At 39.2% G+C, this 22,211-nt stretch overlaps 1 protein-coding gene across 1 annotated transcript; it reads right to left on the bottom strand.

Moving 5' to 3' along the window:
• Positions 1-849: 849 nt before the first annotated feature.
• snx27a (sorting nexin 27a) lies at positions 850-20,644 on the bottom strand. Its single transcript, XM_057827247.1, has 13 exons — positions 20,149-20,644; positions 15,821-16,046; positions 12,656-12,848; positions 12,497-12,561; positions 12,094-12,198; positions 11,930-12,008; positions 11,526-11,689; positions 11,332-11,421; positions 10,911-11,060; positions 8,364-8,492; positions 8,224-8,283; positions 7,997-8,045; positions 850-6,431 (listed from the first exon to the last, which is right to left on the bottom strand). The coding sequence occupies exons 1-13, from the start codon at positions 20,466-20,468 to the stop codon at positions 6,361-6,363; spliced, it is 1,701 nt and encodes a 566-aa protein (XP_057683230.1). The 5' UTR covers positions 20,469-20,644; the 3' UTR covers positions 850-6,360.
• Positions 20,645-22,211: the final 1,567 nt, after the last annotated feature.

The following is a 22,211-nucleotide window of genomic DNA, read 5'->3' as shown; positions in this document are numbered from 1 at the left end:
TGATTAAAGCCAATACTTTAATCCAGTTACAGTGTTCCCCCTGCTATATATACTGAAGTGCTTTGAATTGCTGTGGACTGAATTCTCCTACATGGCAGTAATGCCTAAGGTGAGGAGTTTCATCGCAGGTTAGTTTGAGAGTCTACAGAGAATACAACAGCCACGTAAGTCTGTGTATCCTGAGGCATAACCACCAGTTTTGTTTTTTTTTCCTGAATGGTCAGGATCTTTCTCCCAGAAGAGGGCTTGCAGGCTTAAAACAAAACTAAGTGTTCTATCCAAGTATGAAAATTCCAACGAAAGATTCAGGCAAGGAGGCAAACTGGATCCAGGGTCACCATATCATAAGTCAACAAAATATTCCCGAGAAAAATGACAACGATTAGTTAAACATTCAGTCTTTTAAAGGCTCTGTTGAGGCAGACTGTGGCCCGGAAGAAGGGTGTGTTCGGGCGTTGTTTAGGATTATTGTTTGTTGTCGACTGGACAGGAGAATTCGGGCTTTATTGTTGTCAGGGCAAAAGGATGTTAAGGATGTTGCCATCATCAGCGCCACGTGAGTGCTGAGTGTTCACTTCTCGGTCGCGGGTTCCTCCGTATCAGATGTTCCTCATGACAAGACAAGATGTTCTGTCATTTTTTATGGACTGTCCAGAGTAGCTGATTGCGGGATTTGGTGGTGCAGACGTGGGCTTTTAGATGTCTTGTCTATCACCAGCTCGTCAGCGTCAATCTTGCTCAGTCAGCTGCACGACATGCGTTGGGCTTCCATGGTCAGAAGGCATCCTGTATCCATTCTGCCCTTATATGCCCGTTGTCTTGGCACCGCAAATTCTAATAATTTTAGTCCAACTGTTCATAATATCAAATATATTCTACTTGTTTTTCTTAAACTAGGACTGTAAAAGATATTTAGTTTATATCGGAAATGATAAGAGTAATACAGTCAAGCAGTAAATATGAGAAAAGATACTATTCCCTGATTGATTATATTAAGTGTGTTAGAGTAATACAAAGTGAAACAGTAAATACAAGAAAAGATACTATTCCCTTCAGTATTTACTTTTTACTACATTTTAATCATTTAATCGATTTTGGAGTTATTAAAGGTTCCACCGAAGATGTAAAGATGACAAACCACCAACACATTCCCCAATATATAACTTTATTTAAAATGTTGTTACAATTTATTAACTCTTCAATTCTCCATCTTGACACTCCTACTATTGTCAGTTGGCAAAACAATTGCTTACTTTTCTCTTTTTGAACATAAAAACAAACTCCGTTTTACAGCATGAGTAGGGAACCGTGGTCCTTTGTCCTGTGCTCCTAAAAGCATCATTCACAAATTCGTCAATAAATTAAAAGGTCAGACAAACGTAAGCGCGCTTTTTTTTCTTCCTCTGCCGAAACGACTTATTTACAGGTTGGCTAAACAAATACACGCGCAAAAATAAAATAAAAAAAAAACAACAACAAAAAAAGCCATTTACACCTGCAAATGACGTCAGAGCTTGACAAAAGTCTTATTTCTTCTTTTCAGTCACAGCCAGATTGCAGAACAAACATGCAACAAACTGCTGAATTTGCGCAGGGGAGTAAAAACAAACAATTGTGAAATGAATGAGTCATAACAAAAACAAAGCGTACCACTCTGTGACAAATTGAAACTCAAAATAACTGCTCTGGGGCAGATGGAGGGGGGCCATTTGTGAATTCTGAATAATGTATGATAAAGAGGAGTTGACTACATAAAACAGAGAAGAGAACCGAAGTGCATCGGTAGACGCAAATAAGTTGTCAGTTTTGATAAATTTGGGGGAATTCTATCCCCACACATGAATTCTTCAGCTTACCTATGTTGGTGCTACTTTTTTGGTTCGCAACAGGGATAATCACTGATGTGATTCTTTTTTTTTTCTCTCATGGGTACATTCCTTCTTGTCAAAATCTCACTCACCATTTGTGATACAAATGCTTCACGAGCTGAGTCATGGGACCAAGTAAACTCTTAAGTCAATGTACCACAGTATATACATTAAGTGAAAGTGGAACTTACACTTAAAACAAATGGACAAAAGAGAAAAAAAGCATACGACAAAAGCACAATTATTGTGGAGCAAGTGTATCAAATGAAAGCATCTTTAATACTGCACATGGTGAACTTATCACAATGTGTTGTAAATCTTATTTTAACTAATTAAATAACCTAATTTACTGCAGTCAGTATTAACCGCTTCTATGATTTGTTAGTAACAAGCAATTGTGTTACATCGAAACACGACGTAAACACATTTGCGCAAAAAAAAAAAAAAAAAAAAAAAAAAAAAGACTTCTGGTGCACAAGAAACAGGTCAGAAGCGAAGAAAAAAACAAAGTCCAAATTTGAACCCCGAGCTTCAGAGCCGCGAGGCAGAAGTGCTTAACATTGGTCAACCGTGCCTGACGGGAAAAATTGGAGGCAAATATCTAAACGGGGCATTGTTTCTATTTAAAAAAAAAAAAAAAACTCTGGCTCTTCTTTTCTTTCTTGGCGCACAATGTCGAGTGCGCTCTTTAACATTCCTGTCATCTCCCGGCGCTTCCAAGCAACCGATCACTGTGACATTCACCTCGCTGATGGATGACAGAGTGGGTACAACTGGCACACACTCATGTGTGTATCTACGCACACACACATAATACTAGGGCCTCGACTCCATTACATAGAGAGGAATTAGCCGATTTGCCGGGACTGAAAAAGAGAACAGAGGCGTGTGGAGCTGGTGATGGTGCTGCCGTGGCAACCACATTGCAGCGTGATGATAGCAGAGCAGAAGCAGGGGGAGGTGGTGGTCTCACTCTCGGCATACGATGGGAACAAAAGGTCCATCCATCTTCTAAATGACCATATTTCCTCAAATGGAGGCCTCCGCTGTATTCGCTATCAAATAAATGCCTCCCATTTGCCCTTCCGGAAATAAAACAATGTGATGATTCGATAGCAGCGGGAGTCACAGCAGATATTATTTTAACTCATTGGCTGCCATTGACAAAGGTGGACTGGCCATTGACGGCTCTAGACATCCAAATTGGACGTTTAGAGCTGTCAATGGCAGCCATTGAGCTAAGCCACAGCACTGGAAAAATAGACGCGGATTATGAAAAGATTATGCTAATTCATTTACTTACTACGTTTGTTTGTCAAGTATGTTTTTCAATGGGTAGGCATGGAAGAGAGTCTCAGCCAGTTTGTAAATAAAGTTCAGATTTGTAAACCACTGTCATGACTAGGGTTGGGCATCGAGCATCGATGGGATCCGGGACTAACGCTCCGGTTCTCCCGCAACCGTTCGAATTTTTCAATTTTGATTCCAAGTTTCAATCCCCTGACCGCCGATCGGAAAAAAAATTGCTGCCGAACACCATGAAGAAGAAGCAAAGACTAGCTCCGTTATGATCAAATCAAATGAAGGGGCCAATTTAGCTTAGCACAAAAACGTGTTGGTTCGCTTCACATAAATGAAAACAAAGTAACAGAATAAACACACCGAAATCTTATCAGACCCTCATTTAGAACGTAACGTTCTAAATGACCGTATTTTTGACCCTGCCTATTAAAAGAATCAGAATCGAGAATCATTTGGTACAGGAATCGAAATGTGGAATCGCAATCGTTCAAATTCAAACGATGCCCAACCATAGTCTTGACTAACAAATACCTGTAGATGGTGGTGTTGCAAATTTGGATTAGCAGTTTTCGAGTAGAAGACAAAAATGAAGGGATGAAATTTCGGCATGTCAAGTAGAATATGAGGGAGAGAGAGCAAAAAGTTTGCTGTATGTGTCATGGATGCTAGTTAAAAGTTTCTGTTACAATTATGAGATGTTGTGACTGGCAAATGCCATGACGTACCACTTAAGCCAAGCGGTGAGTTAGTGTTTTTTCATCATTTTTGTTTTGGCTTTTCATTTTGCTATTTGCTTTTATCCCAAAATTCCAGGTGTCCCTTAAGCTACAGAATAAAAAAAGTTAAAGTAATTTTCCTGCTCAACTTGTTTCTTCTACAAAATGTTTATCTTCTCGACTTCTGTGTTAGAAACTATTTGGAGGGTAAAATGAACCCATGTTCTACTGGTGATTGCTTAACAGAAATAAATAAAACTTTTTTTTTTCTGGTGAAAGAAGACTACTCCTTTCTTGTTTATATTATCACAGAACAGATTAAACACAATACTAAATGTTTTGAATGTTAAAGATACTCTAAAATGGCTGCTGAGAGAAACCCAATCAAGCAAAGTTCGATCTGCAGTTGCGTAAATCTTGGACCACTAGGCATAAAACAAAGGTGTAAAATTACAGTGTTTGGGTACTACCTGTAAGGCAGAGATTTGCTGAGAAACCCAATCAAACACCATTAGAGAGCTGACAGTTGGCTGTAATACACAATATATATTTTTTACAGATAAGAACCCTTCAAAACAGTAAACATCCCGGCAAAACATGCCATTGCAATCCTGCCATGCCTCTTGTGTTCAAAGGCTGAAAAGCACCTGACACAAAATAATCCCGCAGCCAAGCACCTTCAATTTCAGTCAGACTACATGGAACTGAGGTAAATTTGCCATGTCCTCCCCACAGAACCCTCAACAAGACACACCTGAATTTGTCTTCATCGGGCCAACAATTTGGTCAAACCTGCACTCATCGGGTTAGTGCAAGATGTACTTAATTAAAAAAGACAACTAATACTGCGGCGTATGAATTAGCTGGCTGCAGTGCTCAGTAAGTTAAACACCCGCATATACAGCTTCTAACATGGTTAATGAGGCCATCCGCAGGGGTGGGCCACTTCTCTAGGGAAGCTTCACAACCCCATGAATCACATTCACAGACAGGACTGAACACTTGGCATCTGCTGCCCTCTATGGTCCATTTATGGAACTATATGCCATGACACTGGTCGCCCTTCACCTATCTTTAAAAGAACAACAAATGGGAGACTCCTATGTAATGGCATGGAAATCAGTTTGAGCACGTGTTCGATATCCTTTAAATCCAATTTTAAGGTTTATCTAATGTTCGCTACTTGTCTTCACTACTAACAACAGTGAACACTATAGTAAAACGAAGTAGATGAAAATTTGCACTTGTAGTTTTGCCTTATTTCTTGTGTGCTCTTACTACACTGAAAAAAATAACTGGTGGATTTACGTGATAAAATCATTGTAACAATTTGCACTTACTTTTATTAAGTAAATTTTACTGCTTGCAATATTAAGTTCAGTAAAATTTACTTAAGATGATTTTATCAAGAAAATCCACCAATTATTTTTTTCAGCTTAGGATGCAGAAATGTCATTAAAAAGAGTGCAAGGTCATTGAGCTAGTACCCTATTTTCTCTAAACAATGGTATGAATGCTATGCACTAGTAGCATGACTGTGTTTTGCTTATATTCATTTATCTACTTCTGTGTGGTTTCTGCACAAGTGTGAGGCAACATTACAAATGAGCATTTTGGTGTTACAAGTGTAGTAAAATAGTTTACCAGTAAGTTTTAATAGCGTACTAGTTGGCCAAAATGGGCTCTAGTAGTGTCTTACTAATACGATATCATATTCAGCTTTTGCAGTGTGTTAAATAGTCTTACTGGCGAGGACTAAGAAAGTAAATGGACGTCAAGAAGAAACTCCAGATATCAAAAAAATGCTCAAACACCTTTCCATTCAATTCATGTTCATTCATCAATAATTCAATAATTATAGCTCTTATATTAATCTATATTTGATCAGGGAAAAAAAGCTTGTTAAACATACAATTATAATAGTTACATTTTGCGTCACCTGTGTTTCAGACAAACAAACAAACAAAAATTACAGATCCGACTTAATAGAAAACTTCTTTGTTCATGTCCAGCATCAGACTTTTGCATCTTTCGGTAGTGGAACACCACTTGTTTTTCTTCACTGCACCAGTCAGTTTCCCTCCCTTTTTGCTTCATCTTAGTTCCATGGGTTAGCTCCAAGCCGAGCGTATCGTCGCACCGCTCGCAGTCTGGACTCCGGTATGCTCTCCTGTCTGTCGCACACCAGACGAATGTGCTTGCGGGAGGGAAGCGTCTCACAGACACACAGTATGGAGATCCGGTGTAATGAAATGAAAGCTGACTTCCTTTCATCGCTCGTCCTGATAAGTATCCCAAGCTTAATGTGTGACATATTCCTATCCCCCCTTTAGGGGAAAAAGGTCGATCCCAGTTTGAGCTTACTCCGCCCGTCTCTCAATTCCAGGTGTGGTCGATGGGCACGCTCTCGGGGTGGGTGTGGCGATGCAAGTGGAAAAGTTCAGTGTGGGATGTAGTTGTGGTTTTGATTTCGTTTAGGATGTGGCAATCTCCCCCCCTAGGTGGCGCCATCCCTTCTGCTGCGTCTCCAGGGGTGGGAGAAACTCTGCAACACAGACCCAACATGTCATCCCTGCCGAACATCCTCGAATGGCCCCGAGAGCATTTGATCTTGCTGGTCTGTTTAATCATAGGGGCTGTAAATGGTGGCAGATGTTGGCTGACTCCTATTCAACGTGAGTTTGGCTTGAACTGGTAAATTCTGAACATAGCCACATCCCTATTATAAAAGATCGTCTGCTCATTTGTGCAACTATCTCATTTTCACTTCCCCTCTTGAAAAGATTTTGTTTTCAATGTAGTTGTGTAGGGTTAGCGGTCACATTAATGGTGGAAAAAGTTTAGAAATTTATCTTTGTTGCATTTCTTACATCATAGGTGCCCAACACGTGGTACACGGGCCAGATTCGGCTCTCCAAATCATTTTGTGTGGCCCACAAATGTAAAATTATGTGTCGACGTAAGATTTTTCCACTAAAATGAAATTCTAATAAAACATTCTCTTGTCTCCAATAAAAGATCAGGGACTACAGAAATCAAAATCAAAGAATTTAAAAAAAAGTACCGTTTTGAACATTTTTGTTTTTAATCTTGTTTTTTAAAGTAAATTTTTTTTTTTTTTTTACATTTTGAGGTGAACAATGTCTCTAAGTGAATAATTGACAATGAAAATGCTGGTCGATCTTATTTGCTAATGCATTAGTTGTCGATAAAGTGTGGTAGCCCAAGTTGGCGGGCATTAACCAGCGTGACATATGTGTTACACTTAGAATTTCACCATTTTGAGACTAATTCAGAATGATGAGATTTCCTTCTCCAAAAAATTGATGGATGCAAGTCAACACATGCATCTCCAGAGAAAAAAATCTTATAAAAAATTTTACAAATTTGGAAAAAAAAAAAAAAAAAAAAAAAAAAAGGTTCCATTAAGATCTTGTTTTTCAAATTTCGGGTTTCTCCGAGAATTGCTCCATGTTGCGGGCGTTTATGGGCTACAGCAGCGCCGAATGAAACCATAACTATGATGTGGCCCATGAACAAGATGAGTTTGACACTATTTTTATATCACACACACACACACACAAAAAAAAAAAAAAAAAAAAAAAACACACAAAAAAAACCCCAAGACAGAGTTTTTATATCCACTGTTTCAGATTCTACTAAAGTAAAATGCAATTGAAATTTAAAATGTGAACCTTCCTCACACCAGAAACTACCTGCTCTTTGCTTTCTAATCATTTCATTGTCCTCCCCATGACTCGTGATTGAGCACACAATACTCTTGCATTGCTGCCGGTCTAACAAGATCGCACACCAAGATAAGCGGCGGAGACTTTTTCTCCGAGGCGAGACAGGGCTTCCTGACAAATGATCTGATGTGGAGGTTTACCAATAAACCTTTAAATATCAATCAGAAGGATGGATAGAATTGGAACAGGAGAAATGACAGAACAATAGCGACCTACTTAAATGGGACTTAATACCACAACGGTTTTCACTTATTTGAGGAACGGGGAGTAAAGTAAACTCTTAACTTTGTCCTTTTCTGTATCTGTAAAGTATGTGGACATTTGATACGTCCCTTATGTGTTTTCTGTTTAGGGTGCTTACCGTTGTTGCTGCAGTTTTTGTTGTCTTTATCAGAGGCCTCTTCCTCAACCTGAGGGCAAAGAAATCTAAAATTAATATAGAAGACATACACATACAAAAGCAGCTTTCTGTCCGAGTGTGTTTTCAAAGATAAGCCTAATAATAAGCCATATTTAGACATTTGAACTTGGGAGTCACATGCTTCCCTCCCCCCAGATTGAATGGAAGAGGAAAGGAGTGGTCCCTACCTGTTTCCTCCACTTGAGCTCACAAAAGACCCGCTCGAAGCACTCGTGCATGTAGTTGAACTGCCAGACAAAAACAAACAACACAAACAAATCAGTCTAGGAATATTTTTGTCCTGTTTGCTTTGAGGGTTTCCACTCACATATGGAGTGAAAATCTTGACCCAGCGAGGTTTCTTCTCCCCTCGAGCATACTCAAAGCAGAAGGCCATGCCCTCTTCGTCAGTGTCCCAGCGCTGCATTTCCCCCCACTCAAATGCAATCACCTGATTCTATAAGGGACAATATTTGCATTTTTAGCACAGCATGTCACATTTCTGGTGCTAAATGTAACGTACATTTTCTAATGTAAAATAGATGCAATGTCACAATTAGGGGTGGGAACTTCCGGGTAGCTCACGATACGATAGGCTATACAAGGGTCACGATAACGCTATACAAGGCTCACGATAAAGATTATCTTACGATATGGCAATTCAACAATTATCGACACATGTTTCAGTATCAAGTCATTCTACGATATTCTACAATAAAAAGTAAACAAGCTCTTTTCGTCTCTCTGCCATGAATTGAAACTAGTGTCACTAGTTGACGACCACGCCAACCCAACAAAATGTTTACTGAATATGAAATGTGAATGGCTTCACCTTGCTGGTGTTAAACGTCCGCGCAGGTTGATCCATTCTTCACATTTTTTCCTCCGAGTTTTTGGTTTCGGGAAACATATGAAGAAAACATCCTTCACATGTCGTAATGTCTAGAGTCGTTTCTGAAAGCTCCACATCAGCAGTGCTTGATCGGCACGTTCGTTTTTGAAAGATTGCCGGAGAAAAATAGCAGAAATATAATGGTCCGTATGCGAGGGTGTGTCTATAATGTCCCCATTCCCGCTTTACGATGCAACGTCAAGCCAAATAGCATTCGTGCAGTACGCTATTGGCTAACTTGTATAGAAAAAAAGTCCGCTAGCTCAAGTGCTATATAATGCTAATGTTTAAAACAACTGGCTAACTTGTAGGGCTGCAGCTATCGAATATTTTAGTAATCGAGTAATCGACTGAAAATTCTATCGATTAATCGGATAAAACAAATATATTTGTAGGTGAAGAGCAATTATAAATACACATGAGAAAACAAGACATTTCATCTACAATTGCATCTCAGATGTAACTAGAATAAAAAAAAAGACTTAAAAAAAAGACTAATTCACTGCTTTCACTCAAAAAACCTTTAGATCTTATTAAAAAAAAAAAAAAATCCTAAAAATGCCGTTACGCTTGATAACACACATCACTTGAAAGATTTTTTCCGACGTGTTTCAATTGAATTTCTATTTGTGTCAAGCCATTTTTAAGTTCTAGTTAAGTTTTAAGTTAGTCTAAACTGTAAGTTCTGATAGGATTTTGAGTTTTTGCAGTGTTCAAAATAAATGTATGATACAGGCTGTATTGGAGCACATTATGGAGCAGTGCTACTTAGTGTTTTATCCAGCAATGACTACTGAGCTAAAATTGATAGTTAGCATTATTGAGTTTTTATTTTACACCCTCATCACTCCACAACGCTATGTTATGTTAAAGCCTGTATGCGTGAGCTAGTGACAGTAACGTTAATCTTATTTATTAGCATTTAGCGCTCTTTATTAGCACTTAGCGCTCTACTGCTTTAAGATGGCGGCTGTTTACTAACGCTGCCCAGACGCGGCAGAGTCTGTCATTTCGCATCTAGTTCGACATACGTGTGATCTCTATGAGACTCATCAGACGCTACCTGCTATCAAAGTAGCATCGTGCGGGAAAGTATTTAGCAACATCGGCGTCGTTTGTAGCGGCTGTCGGCTGATGTAAGTTTTTTTTTTTTTTTTTTTTGCTTCTTCCTCTACGCACGTGACATCAGCGCATTGTCCCGCATTAAAAGTAGTCCGAGCAAAACGTGATGCTTAGAGCTGTCAAAATAAACAATTACTCGAGGTGAATAAAATTACTCGGATCAGTTTTTAAACTCGAGTTACTCGAGTTGCTCGAGTATTCTTTCAGCTCTACTAACTTGCATAGCAAAAGTCCACTAGCTTAAATGTTATGTAATGCTAATGTGTACCAGATTGTTTCTAAATTGCTTAAATTTATTTTATTTCTGTCAATGTCCCTTTAGGGGCTCCGTAATAAAAAACAATTTAAGAACCCCCCCCCCCCCCCCCCAAAGTTAAATTTTTTTTTAAAAAACTAAATAATTATGGGTCACTTCCTGTTGATTTTGGGTTACTGAACAGCAAGTGACCTGTAAATACCCTACAATTAACAAGAAATGACCTGTAAATACCCCAAAAAACCAAGAACACTGGTTGTCAATGCTCTGGTTTCAGTGCCATTGACAGCGCAAGACGCCCAATGTACTTAAACTGTAACATTCGTTAATTCACCCCCTTCCAGCCAAAATGAATTGGATGTCTAAAAGGTCAATGGCAGCAAATGAGTTAACTCAGACACTACTCTAATAAAGATTTTGGTAGCAACCTGGTGTCTTGCTTTTTTTTTTTAAAAAGTGACACCGTTTTAAAACCATATATCGATTCTTGGTGGGAACATGTAGATAACCTTTTTGGCTTCAAAGTGTCGCGATATATCACTTTTTTGATATATTGTCACACCCCTTGTCACAATGAAGGTTGGAAAACACTGTTGCACGCTCACCTCCAGCGTGCCATCCTCAGTACAGGCGTGCAGTTTGAAGTGATGGATGCTGATGGCCGTGACAACGTGGCCCTTCCTCCGGGAGTCGCAGGAGCAGTGGGGGAAAACCACCTCGTTGTAGCCCTCGCAGGAACGCAGCTGGCTCAGATACTGACAGGCGACAAAAACGGGCACAAAATTACATCTCGCCTCACCGATTTTTACTCAGGGAAGTCACTGCGACTTAGATTTCTCAAAGATTTTACTGCTCAAAATGACCAAGGGGCCCTGATGCATCTCCATCCCCAACACAAGAGGAGAGGGTTTAATTCTAAACGCAGTTTCTGTTCATCTTTGTGAACTTCCAGTAATGGCTCTAGTATGTATAGTAGCAGTGGCCCAGAGTTCCCTGCCTAGACAAAGACGGGTCTGTGGCACTGACCGTGGCCATCTTGCGCTGCTCTGCCAGCTTCTGCAGCTGGTAGGATTTGTCCTCCGTTTTTATGAATCCCTTCTTCACATCATCCAGTGCCTGGATAGCAACGGCGGGCAGAGAGAAAAGATCGATTCAGTGCTATTCAGGTTTTTTTTCTGGTTAAAACTCAAGTCTTACTAGATGCAGAAGCTAATCATTACCTGATGAAAGCAGTAGTGCAGTGCCAGCGGGTTGTCTCGGAGCAGTTCCTCTTCTTGGAAACTGAAGAGCCACTTTCGAAGTGCAAGGCAAGTGCCCGGCACGGCCGACGTGTAGTTTTGCACGTAAAGCTTGTGCGGGAACTCGTTGGGAGCAAGTTTTCGCACTGGAACATAATAATATTAAAAGGGAAAAAAGATGAGTGTCTGCATCAATTATACACCAAAAATGCTCACATATAGTAAACCTTCCTATATGTTTGCTATCATATTTTGACCAGGAATAAAAGCGGCATTACAGATAAAGCTCAAGAGTTTGTTGGGGCTCTCTTTGGCTAGCACATAACATGACTAAAATCTTCATTCATTATTGAACACTTCAAATTTAATTCAAATACGTCTCTTACCAAATGTATGATTGATGACCTCAAACAAGGCAAAATAGCTAGCCATAATACTGTCCATTCCAACTTTCACCACTAATGCCTGCAGAAAGAGCAGTGGAACATAATCACAATTACAGTCATTATTTTAATATTGAAGCAAAAACCAGCAGAGGTGAGACCCCGACCTGGTAAACTTGGTCTGTGGTGCTGTTCTTGCGCACCCTGACTGAGATGGTTGTCTTGTCGGGTAGCGCCACGCGCAGCTCGACGTCTGTCACACCATTGTAGTTCTGTGTGGATGAAGGATTTTTTACATTTATGAATTAAGAAATACAAATTAACATCAAATATAGTTCTTGTGCGCTTAAGTTCTTTAAACCCTACGTTAAATGGAAAAGACGTGGCGTTTTGCACAGAGAATTAAGAACAAGATGTGCCAGATGATCTAAACAAACAAGATAATAAGGCCAATATGCAGTGTTAATCCCTAACGCTAATGTGGGATTTCATGTGCAATTATTACTGCACAGCAATTTCACAGGTGGATTTTTGTCTGGTTATATTCGGCTAAATAAAACATTCAAGTACCTCGTCTGATTCCGAGAGAAACTCCTGCATGATATCGCTCTCCCCGATCACCCGAACAGAACAAACTAGATGTGTTGAGAAAAGGCGGAAGCATGAAAAACAGTATGTCAAAAAGCCTTCAAGAAACTCTTGAGAGTATTTAAATGTTGACAATCACACCTCGCTCCAGGTATTCTTCCAATCCACGACGGCGGGCGTCCAACTGCTGCTCAGACAACGAGAAGGGCCACTTGCCAGGAAGCTTGGGGAAGTTGAAGTTGGAGAACTCGCGCTTCAGGTTCTGGTGGAGGATGGCGAACTCCCTGTAGCGCTTGGAGCACAGCTGCCGGCCCGACATGTACACGTTGTACACCTGAGAGTTGCATGGAATCAGTGATAGCATTAGTCAACCTCGTTTCCACTATATAATATATTAAAAAGGTCCTCAATGTACTCAACCTCTATTGTTTTACATTTCAAGACAAGTTTGAAAGTGTGGCTGGAGAGCAGGAGTTCTAAAGTGGGACCCACATTTTCCAATATATCATGGAGTCCCACTTTTATTTTCATTTTCAAACATTGTAGACGACATTGACGAAAACGAATCTACATAATTCAGTACTATTAGCGCTTGTAAAATACTAGTATTTATAACGTTCATATTATTATTTCAGAATTTTGTTGAAAACTAAAACATACACCAAGTAATTTTCAAATATAAAAACAATATAAAAATCTAAATTGAGGCAGCAGTTATCGAATAATTTGAGAATTTGTTACACCACCAATTGTTCAATCACTTAATTGAATAATCATATACAAATGACACATATTAAGCATTTTACCACAATAGAGAGCAATCTATGTCTGCAAATAACGATTTTAACAATCAATTAACCAGTTACTTTTTTTCTTACAAACAATTCATTGATGAATAAGATACAATTCATATTCTGTTATTGAACAACAGGGCACTATTTCCAATTGAGTGTGCAGAAAATTCTCTTTCTGTTACTGGTTTGATAATAAACAAATCAAGTTTGTTTATCGTTTACGTTACCGCACAAGTTGCACAATAAGTGCACATCACAGAGTAATGCTGTACTTCTCTAAAAATGGGGGCACGTGGTCCACGTGACCTTGGGGAACAAACATTTTTGCAGTAGTAGTATTTTTGAACCAAACAAGAGCACACAGCAAACAGTACTGGAGATATGAAGAGCTAAGATGAGGAAATATGACGAAGCATATGTAGCGTTTGACTTTTGCCTTTGACTTTTAACACAGTGGAAGACGGGGAAAGACCAGTCTGCTGTGTTTAAAAATACAGCGGACAGCAGTAAGTCGAATCAATTAAGACGTCACTTAAAAGACATAAGACACCAATCAGCCACTTAAATTTGAAAACGTGACGAATATTGCCAACAATCGTCCCGCTTTGTCAGTGTTAAATCAGTAAACCTGCAAGCACTATTAGCATCATACAAGGTGGCATACCAAGTTGCTCAGTTCAAAGGAGCTGATATTGCCTGCAGCAAAAATAAAAACTGTCCCTCTGTCCAATGACACTGTCGTTTTTTTCCTACTAATTTTGTTGTTGTTGTTGTTTTTTCGGTCAAATGGTTTGTCCTCATAAGTTAATGTTGCTAATCAATTTGAATTTATTATTATTTATTGATTTTATAAAATTTTATTTTTAAGTATCAAATGGTCACAAAAGGTACTTTGAGTGTATTTCTACAGTTTGGATGAGACATTTTTTAATTCAGGCAAACTGATGCGCTTTAGGTCTTTTCTGTTAAGTAAAACAATGTTGATAAGATACTTCATTGTAAGTTGATCTATGTTACTTTTTTTCTTTAATCTTAAAAAAGGACACAATGTTATACAGAAGTGTCCATATAATAATAATAATTTTATATACAAATACTATTTACAGAGGCGGCAAAGGGTTGGGGGGGGGGGCAAATGTTTATGTCTTCTTGGGGGAGACGTAACAGAAAATAATTGAGCCGCACTGGAGTTATGGGTTATATTTACCTATGTACAGAGTTGTTTTCGTCAACAATGCCGATAATGAAAATATTTCTTCGTGCATCAACGAACATTTTTTTTTCCTAAAAATGTGGCTTGGGAGACTTGAATACAACGGGACAAATGCAAGTTTTTGTCTGACGAGACGACAACGAGACAAAAATGAGACATAGTTTCTGTCATATGTTCACAATGCGTGACATTTTCATAAGGTATGTGGAGTACGTCAGCTTGCATTGTAGCAGTGTTTGGGTCGTGTCACTCATGTAAAATGTGCTGCGCCTCTCCCTCACTTTACTCACGGCTGTTTAGGATCTGTCTAAAGCTTGGTTGCGCTCCATCTTGCTTGTTTGGAAACACAGTAAGTTTTCTTATTTTGGCATGAAAGAATTTGCAATGCTCCTTTAGCCTTTAAAGGTCTGTGGTGAGTGATCATCAGACATTAAATGTAACTCTTAGCGTTAGCATTAGCTTCAGATGATGAGCGTCCTCTTAAAAAACTGGCCAGTCTAAAGCAGAGCCACTTGGCTTTTCTGGTTAGTAAATCTAGAGGAGAGCCAGTTAACCAAATGGCAATCAGCTAATAGCTTTTGTAAGCTGTTTTGTTTGGTACATGAGCAATTACGGAGAAATACTGATTGCTTGTAACTTGTGGCTAGACTCTAAGAATAGCAACAAAAAAAAATCCCGGACTTCCCAGTGTCAAACGCTCGGACATCTTTTTTTTTTTTTTTTTTTTTTTTTTTTTTTTTAAACACACAGTTTGTGGCTTCCAGGTAGGTTTATTTGAAAATGATGTACTATATTTCCTGCTGAGTGTTTATTATCATCACCAAGTTGGCGTAGTCCTTGTAGACACTACAATATGTGCTCGTCTGTCCATGATCATTCGAAATTGTTGGAGACCTTTATTTATGTGTAGAGTAAAACTTTTGAATTTTACAGAAGAAAACATTTTGAGTAACTGTTGACTTAAACTAGACGAAATTTGTATGAGATTTCGTCGACCAAAACTAGACAAAGACGAATACATTTTGAAATGACTAAAATATGACTAAGACAAATAAGCATTTTTGTCCAATAGACTAAGACTAAAACAAAAATTAAAAGGGCTGCCAAAAACAGCACTGCCAAGGTAGGAACCTTGGTTTCTGCACAAGGACTGTCATAAAAAATACAATATATACAATTTATACATTAAAGTACAGTTTGCAAAAAAAAAAAAAAAAAAATACAATATATACAATTAATACATCAAACTAGTTTGCAAAAAGAAAAAAAAAAATCTGGATGAAATAGGTACTCACTCACCACAAACCTCTCAGAGTGCTGCTCCACGTGCTTGTACGTGGGGATTGAGATGGGCACGGCTTGCTTGTCACCATAGTCGTAGTTGGGCTGTATGTCCTCGCCTCCCTCCAGGCCGTCTGCCTCCTGCGGCGGGACCGAGAGCACGGCCAGGACCAGCTCCTTCTCGCCGGCGCGAATCAGGTCCACCACCTGTTTGTGGGTGGCGCCCTCGACGCTCACGCCATTGCTGGAGAAATGACACCATATGACGTTAACAAAAACACATGCTCTATGCTGTCTGTTAAGAAGACATTGATATATTGGTAATCTTTCGTTGCATGTTCTGAATTCCTGTTGTCATTGTGAAGGTCTTCACATGGTGTTCTTCTTTCAAGCTCAAAATACTTGAGTGCAATGCACTACTAATTGTTTACTGAGCGTGTGTTTAATAGCAAACGTAGTATGTTTTTTTTTTTTTCACGAAATACTTCTGTCAATAATGTAAACCAGTTTTGAATTGTTCCTCAATAAAAATACAAATGCTTGTGATCAGGTAAGACGTGAATAAGCTGCCTTGTACTTTGCTTTGCCATCATACACCTGCTCGTTGGACTTGACTGAGGCCAGATGGTAGCAGCATCGGGTGTCTCTGGTAATCTTCCTATGCAGAACAGCGGGGCAGCCCAGGAGTGTGTGACGTGCCAATTGCCTATTATTCAATACCAAAATTCACACGTGATGCCCTTAAAAAGGTCAGCTTCGATTATAAAAGGCAAATCGCGTTGAATATGTGAGGATAAATTCAATATTTGTTAGCTGCAGTTGTTAAAACCTCCCACTTTGTTGATGTTGTGAGTGAGCTTTGAAGTTTAAAAATACATTTTTGTTTTGTTATGACTGACTAGCCTAGCTAATTTTTACTGTCACAATACGAATTAAAAAAAAAAAAAAAAAGAATATGCTAAAAAAGGTGTTTTACCTTTTTTGCCATTAACCTGAGTTTCTTTCTCCTGATTGTATTTATTAAGACTGGTGACTAAACATGCAACTGGTCACACTGACACAAGAACAGCAGCCGCGCTGTGATAAGCAAGACGTGACAGTTGGTGGAAAGTCATGGTTATCATTGTTCATTTCTTATCATTTTTATATGAAACAAGTTCAGTTAGTCAAACATGTAGACTGACTCAATAAAAGTTAAGACAAAATGAACTGCAACTTGCGTGACATGTAAAACAGGTTACTTTAGTGTTATTTCTCGTCAATGTGTGTATGCTGTTCAAAAAAATATTTTAATTTCCAAAATATACTGTAAATCGCACAAAAAGAAATGACAATGCCACAAATATGAATCTATACAGCCTTTTTATATTCATACAATCCACCAGTGAATTATTCTTTGCAATACGTCACATTCACTTGAAGTGTGACTAATAGTACATCAAAGCCATGCTTGTGGCAAAATGAAAACAGAATCATTTGTGTTTGTTTAGCAAAATTTATGATGTCAATTGGCCTAATACCCAAACACACATTTTGGCGCAATATATTTTTGATGGCGAAGCAACTAAAGTCATAGCTTGTTTCAGTTCTCTTGCTCTAATTTTAGCTTTTCAACTCCCCAAGGTTACATTCGCATGTCGTGACTTTCAGACTTTGTGGGTGCATATCATGGAAAATTGACTTCTTAATTGCTTGTATTTAAATAGAGTCTCTGGAGTGCTTACCCACCCATCAAGTAATAAAATAAACTTCAGTGACGTGCCAATTTATGAAAATCTGTGGGATTTTCATTGATGACACACGCAACCTCACCAGAGGTGGATAGGTAGAGTAGCCAAAAATTGTACTGAAGTAAGAGTAACGTTAATTCAAAATAATATTACCCAAGTAAAAGTAGTCATCCAAAAAATGTACTCAAGTAAAGGTAAATAGTATTTAGTGAAAAGAATACAAAGTTATCTGTTTGAACTGTTGTTACAATGATACTGTACAATAACCCATTACATAACTATTATGCCAAAGAAATACCAAAAAAAAAAAAAAAAAATCATTGAATTCCGGCCAGAGAAAAAAAATGGCAGAAATTTGTCCAAAGAGCATGAGTGCCCTCTAGTGGAGAAAATAGTTCCTAGTTTTAATGGTGAATAGTTCCTTCATAGTTACTATTATGAAATTAAAAGGCTCTGAGCTCCAGTTTTCCGCAGTCAATTGGTGGCAAATAAAAACTAGGAGAAAGGTTAAATTTTACACTTTTGAGTAGGGCTGCAGCTATCGATGAATTTAGTAGTCGATTAATCGATGAACTAGTTAGTTTGAATAATCGAGTAATTGGATAAGGAACAACAACAAAAAATAAAACAACTGAAATGAGCCTCAAACGATATAAAAAAATTAATATGAGGATTTAAGTACAACAAAACAACAACTGGCTAACTTACATAGCAAAACTCCATTAGCTTAAATGCTATAAGCTACTAATTTTTTTTCAATGCTCTTACCAAATGGTTCAAACACATATTCCCACAAAAAACAGCTAGATATAGCTATAAACTAAATTACAAATGCATTAAAAAAAACAAACAAACAAAAAAACAGCTCAAACACAAACTTAGCTTATGTTGGTCTTAACAGGGAACAGCTGGATTCAGTCATGTGAAATGAGTTATCATTTTCACTGTTGCCAAAAGAGGGCAGTGTATCCACTCAAATCAGTAAAACTAAATACAAACGCTTTCAAAACAAACCATTGCAACGCCACTTGAATTCAACAAATACTCGAAGCAGCAAAGTTTATTTGAATCTTTTTTCCTATCGAATTACTCGAGTTAATCGATTAATTGTTGCAGCACTACTTTTGAGTCATGTTGAGGGCAGCGCTCTATGTCAAGTACTTCATTTTTTACGGTGCTTTAAAGACACCATGTGATTGAACAGGCTGCCGTGATCATAGAACAGTAAGCTTGCGTCTGATTGGTATAATAGAGTAATGTGATTACTGTTGCGACATCTCATTGGGGAAATTGGTAGAGCTACTCTTCTGATTGCTGGCAAAAAATAAATAAATAAATAAATAAATAAATCTAATGTGAAGAAAAAGGAAATATGTAACGGCTTTTGTGTAGCCCAAAGAAGCGGAGTAAGAGTAGCTTTTTCTCCTTCACAAATCTATTAAAGTTAAACTAAGAAGTATGGGGCTTAGTAAAACTACTCTTAGAAGTAAATTTTTCTCCCCCCCCCCCAAAAAAAAAATACTCAAGTATATGTGCCGGAGTGCATGTAATGCGTTACCCACCTCTGACCCTCACAGAGCTTTCTTGTCCATTCCTTGGAAACAAAGATGGATAAAGATCCAACGTAGTATGATGGCCAGAATAAATTGATTGCAAATCTAATTAAGCAGCTTCTTCTGCATTGTTAGCTATTGTAGAGGCTTGCAGCGATTATTCCTTCATTGGCCCCTTCCAGTCAAAATTAGACGTCTAGTATAGTCACTGGCATAGAAAATAAGCATTCACTGCCAGCTGTCCTAGTTTAAATGACACTGGAGGTCTATTCTTGTCAATGGATGGCAATGAGTTAAATTGTTGCTTTGATTCTTATATTGTTGTCTCTTATGTAACAAACCATTACGATTATATTTTGACATGATAAGAATGTGATACATATGCATTAATTGATTAAACATTAGCCAAACACTGCTGTCTTTGAAAGCTCCAGGATGTCCTTTAAGGTGTACCTAATATTTTGACCAACACCCAACCAACGGACACGTTGTGGAAAGAATACATAATACACATATAAGCCAAAAGCCTAAATATTTAAATAAGACTGTTTATATGAGAGTAAATGTGGATAACGGATGAAAAGGGGGAGCAAACATTGCAGAGTGTTTGGCTAGCCCGTCAGGCGGTGTCACTCACGCGATGACAAATCGGAGGGGCAACACTGCGGTCCATTGTCCACAAGACTACCGGGGTTCAAACTGTCAATGTGTCGGGGAATATTTAAGGAAGGTTTCCATAAAATACTGTGGCCGCATTCCCCGAGAGAGCCAGGCTGAATGAGAAGAAGAAAACCCGGGATGTTCTCGACGAGACGTTAGCTACCTGGGCTAGCAGCCTGACGAGAGCTAATCAACATGCACAGCTCGTAGTGCAACTTATATAAGCTGCTTGACTTTCAAAATGTCCAAAACCACACTTTTGTTTGTTATTTAAAATATCTAAATGTTTTTAATAACGCTGGTAGTGACGGACGTCTTAACGTGGTCAACACACGCTCAGAAGGAATGAAGCAACAGTTTAACCACGAGTGACGGTGGCTAACGGGGGCCGAAGCCGACTTACACCTCCAGAATCCGGTCACCCTTTGCGATGCCCGCCCGGTCCGCAGCTCCGCCGGGTAACACGGCGCTGACGTGCTGGAGAGGAGCGTACAGTTCCCCGTTGATGCTCCGCAATTGGCCGCCTTCGCTGACCTGCCCGCGGACATTGAAACCGTAGCCCGACTCGGACTTGACAATCCGCACCATACGCGGACCCGACGTCACAGTTGCCGGGCTGAGGCCCGCGGTGCCCGCCGCCGGTGCGGTCACCGCCACCGGACCGTTGTGGTGGGATGCCGAAGGGAGAGCCGTCCGCGTTTCATCGCTCCCTACATCCGCCATCTTATCCACAGGCCCCGACTGAATACTGCTGCCCTCCGGTCGGTGTTGGCTGTCTGCGGGGCTAATTCAAAACACGACACACTCCAGCTCCTTCCCTGCTGCGGCGTTACTACCTCCACATACACATACACAGCGACTGTTGTTGACGACCCGCCCATCGGGAGCGTCACGGGACAGGGCCACGCAACGTGACCTCACTCGGGGGTGTCGCCATCGACTCATGCCTCAACTATGTACCAAGTGCCTTGACTTACGAAGTCACATACGCTCTTTACTCAAAACACCCTTATCTTAGATCATCTTTCCCAATTATTATTAACTCCCCAGATAGCAGACCGACGTTGAAAAGATGTCGATCTCATATCGCTGAATCATCGTCACTTTTGCAGCCTCAATTAATGTCGTTTCAACGTTGAAACCTTACAAACATAATTTCGATTATTATTAATATCAGAACACCGCTGAATCAATGTTATGTTTTCGACCAAAACGCCCGCTCATCCATAATTCAATGACTTTTCACTCATATTTCCCGGTCAATCATAAATCAACTATTCGTCAACATTAGTTTATCAACTATAAAACAATGTTAACTAGAGATGTCGATAACGTCATTTTCAAAGTATCAGAATCGGCAAAAAAATATCGGCCATGCCTTTTTTAAATATATATATATATTTTTAAATAAATCGTTTTCTAATTGTATTTAACATTACAGACATAATATTTTACACTCATCCAGAGTCTTTAGTTTAGGCTTAAGGTAGGGTTATCAAATTTATCCCAACAACGGCGGTAAAAAGCAAATGTAGCTACTATTCAGAACATATTAGTGCAGCCCAAGGTGACTCTAAAAAAACTTGGGCAGTTTTAAATAAAGTCATAAACAGAGGCCAGAAGTCACCAGTGCTACCGGATTCTTTGGATGGCAACATTTCCTTACTGGCAAACAACTTAAATGACCACTTCATTTCCATAGGTGAGGAACTTGCAAATAAAATCAGACCCCCTATAGGTTCATTTTACAAACACTATCTTTCAGGCAATTATTTAAACTCATTTTTCCTTAGACCTACAGACGTTACTGAAGTCTGTACAATTATCAAAAACCTGAGAAGTTCCCATTCAGCAGCAGCAGATGAAATAAGCAGTAGGATTCTCATTCCTATTGCCCATATAATTGCAAAAGTAATTGCACACTGCATTAATTTATCCCTACTTTATGGCGTAGTGCCAAAACATACCAAAATTGCCAGAATCACTCCAGTCTACAAATCCGGAGATAAAAATAACATGAATAATTATCGCCCAATTGCCGTTCTACCAACGCTTTCTAAGGTACTAGAAAGAGTTGTACACAATAGACCAGGGGTCCCCAACCTATTCCACTAAGGCACACTGTGGGTGCAGGATTTCATTCTTACCAAACAAGATGACAACACTTTTTCCCCAATCTGGTGTTTTACAAGTGCAATCAGTTGATTGCAGTCAGGTGTGGCTTGTTTTAGCAGAAGCCTCATTGGTTCAACTGTCTCTGCTGGATCGGCTGGAACAAAAACCAGGACCCACAGTGTGCCTTGAGGACTGGGTTGAAAACCCCTGCAATAGACTAAGCGAATACCTCGACAAGTTTCATATCATAACCAGTTCACAATATGGCTTCAGGAAGAAGAATTCAACATGCATGGCCATTCTAGATCTTGTTGAAAAAATTAATGATGCCTTTGAGCAGGGCAAGTGCGG

The sequence above is a fragment of the Corythoichthys intestinalis genome, chromosome 22, assembly GCF_030265065.1.
Source record: "Corythoichthys intestinalis isolate RoL2023-P3 chromosome 22, ASM3026506v1, whole genome shotgun sequence".
Taxonomy (NCBI): domain Eukaryota; kingdom Metazoa; phylum Chordata; class Actinopteri; order Syngnathiformes; family Syngnathidae; genus Corythoichthys; species Corythoichthys intestinalis.
Note: the sequence above shows the minus strand (reverse complement) of the source record. Positions and strands in the feature narration are given on the sequence as shown.

Excerpts from the sequence above, each read along its gene's own strand:
- snx27a (XM_057827247.1), bottom strand. The coding sequence starts at position 20,468 with ATGGCGGATGTAGGGAGCGATGAAACGCGGACGGCTCTCCCTTCGGCA. Across the intron at positions 8,493-10,910 it reads CTGAGGATGGCACGCTGGAG|AATCAGGTGATTGCATTTGA; the intron begins GTGAGCGTGCAA and ends TGTCCCTTATAG. Across the intron at positions 8,046-8,223 it reads AGCTCAAGTGGAGGAAACAG|GTTGAGGAAGAGGCCTCTGA; the intron begins GTAGGGACCACT and ends CTTTGCCCTCAG.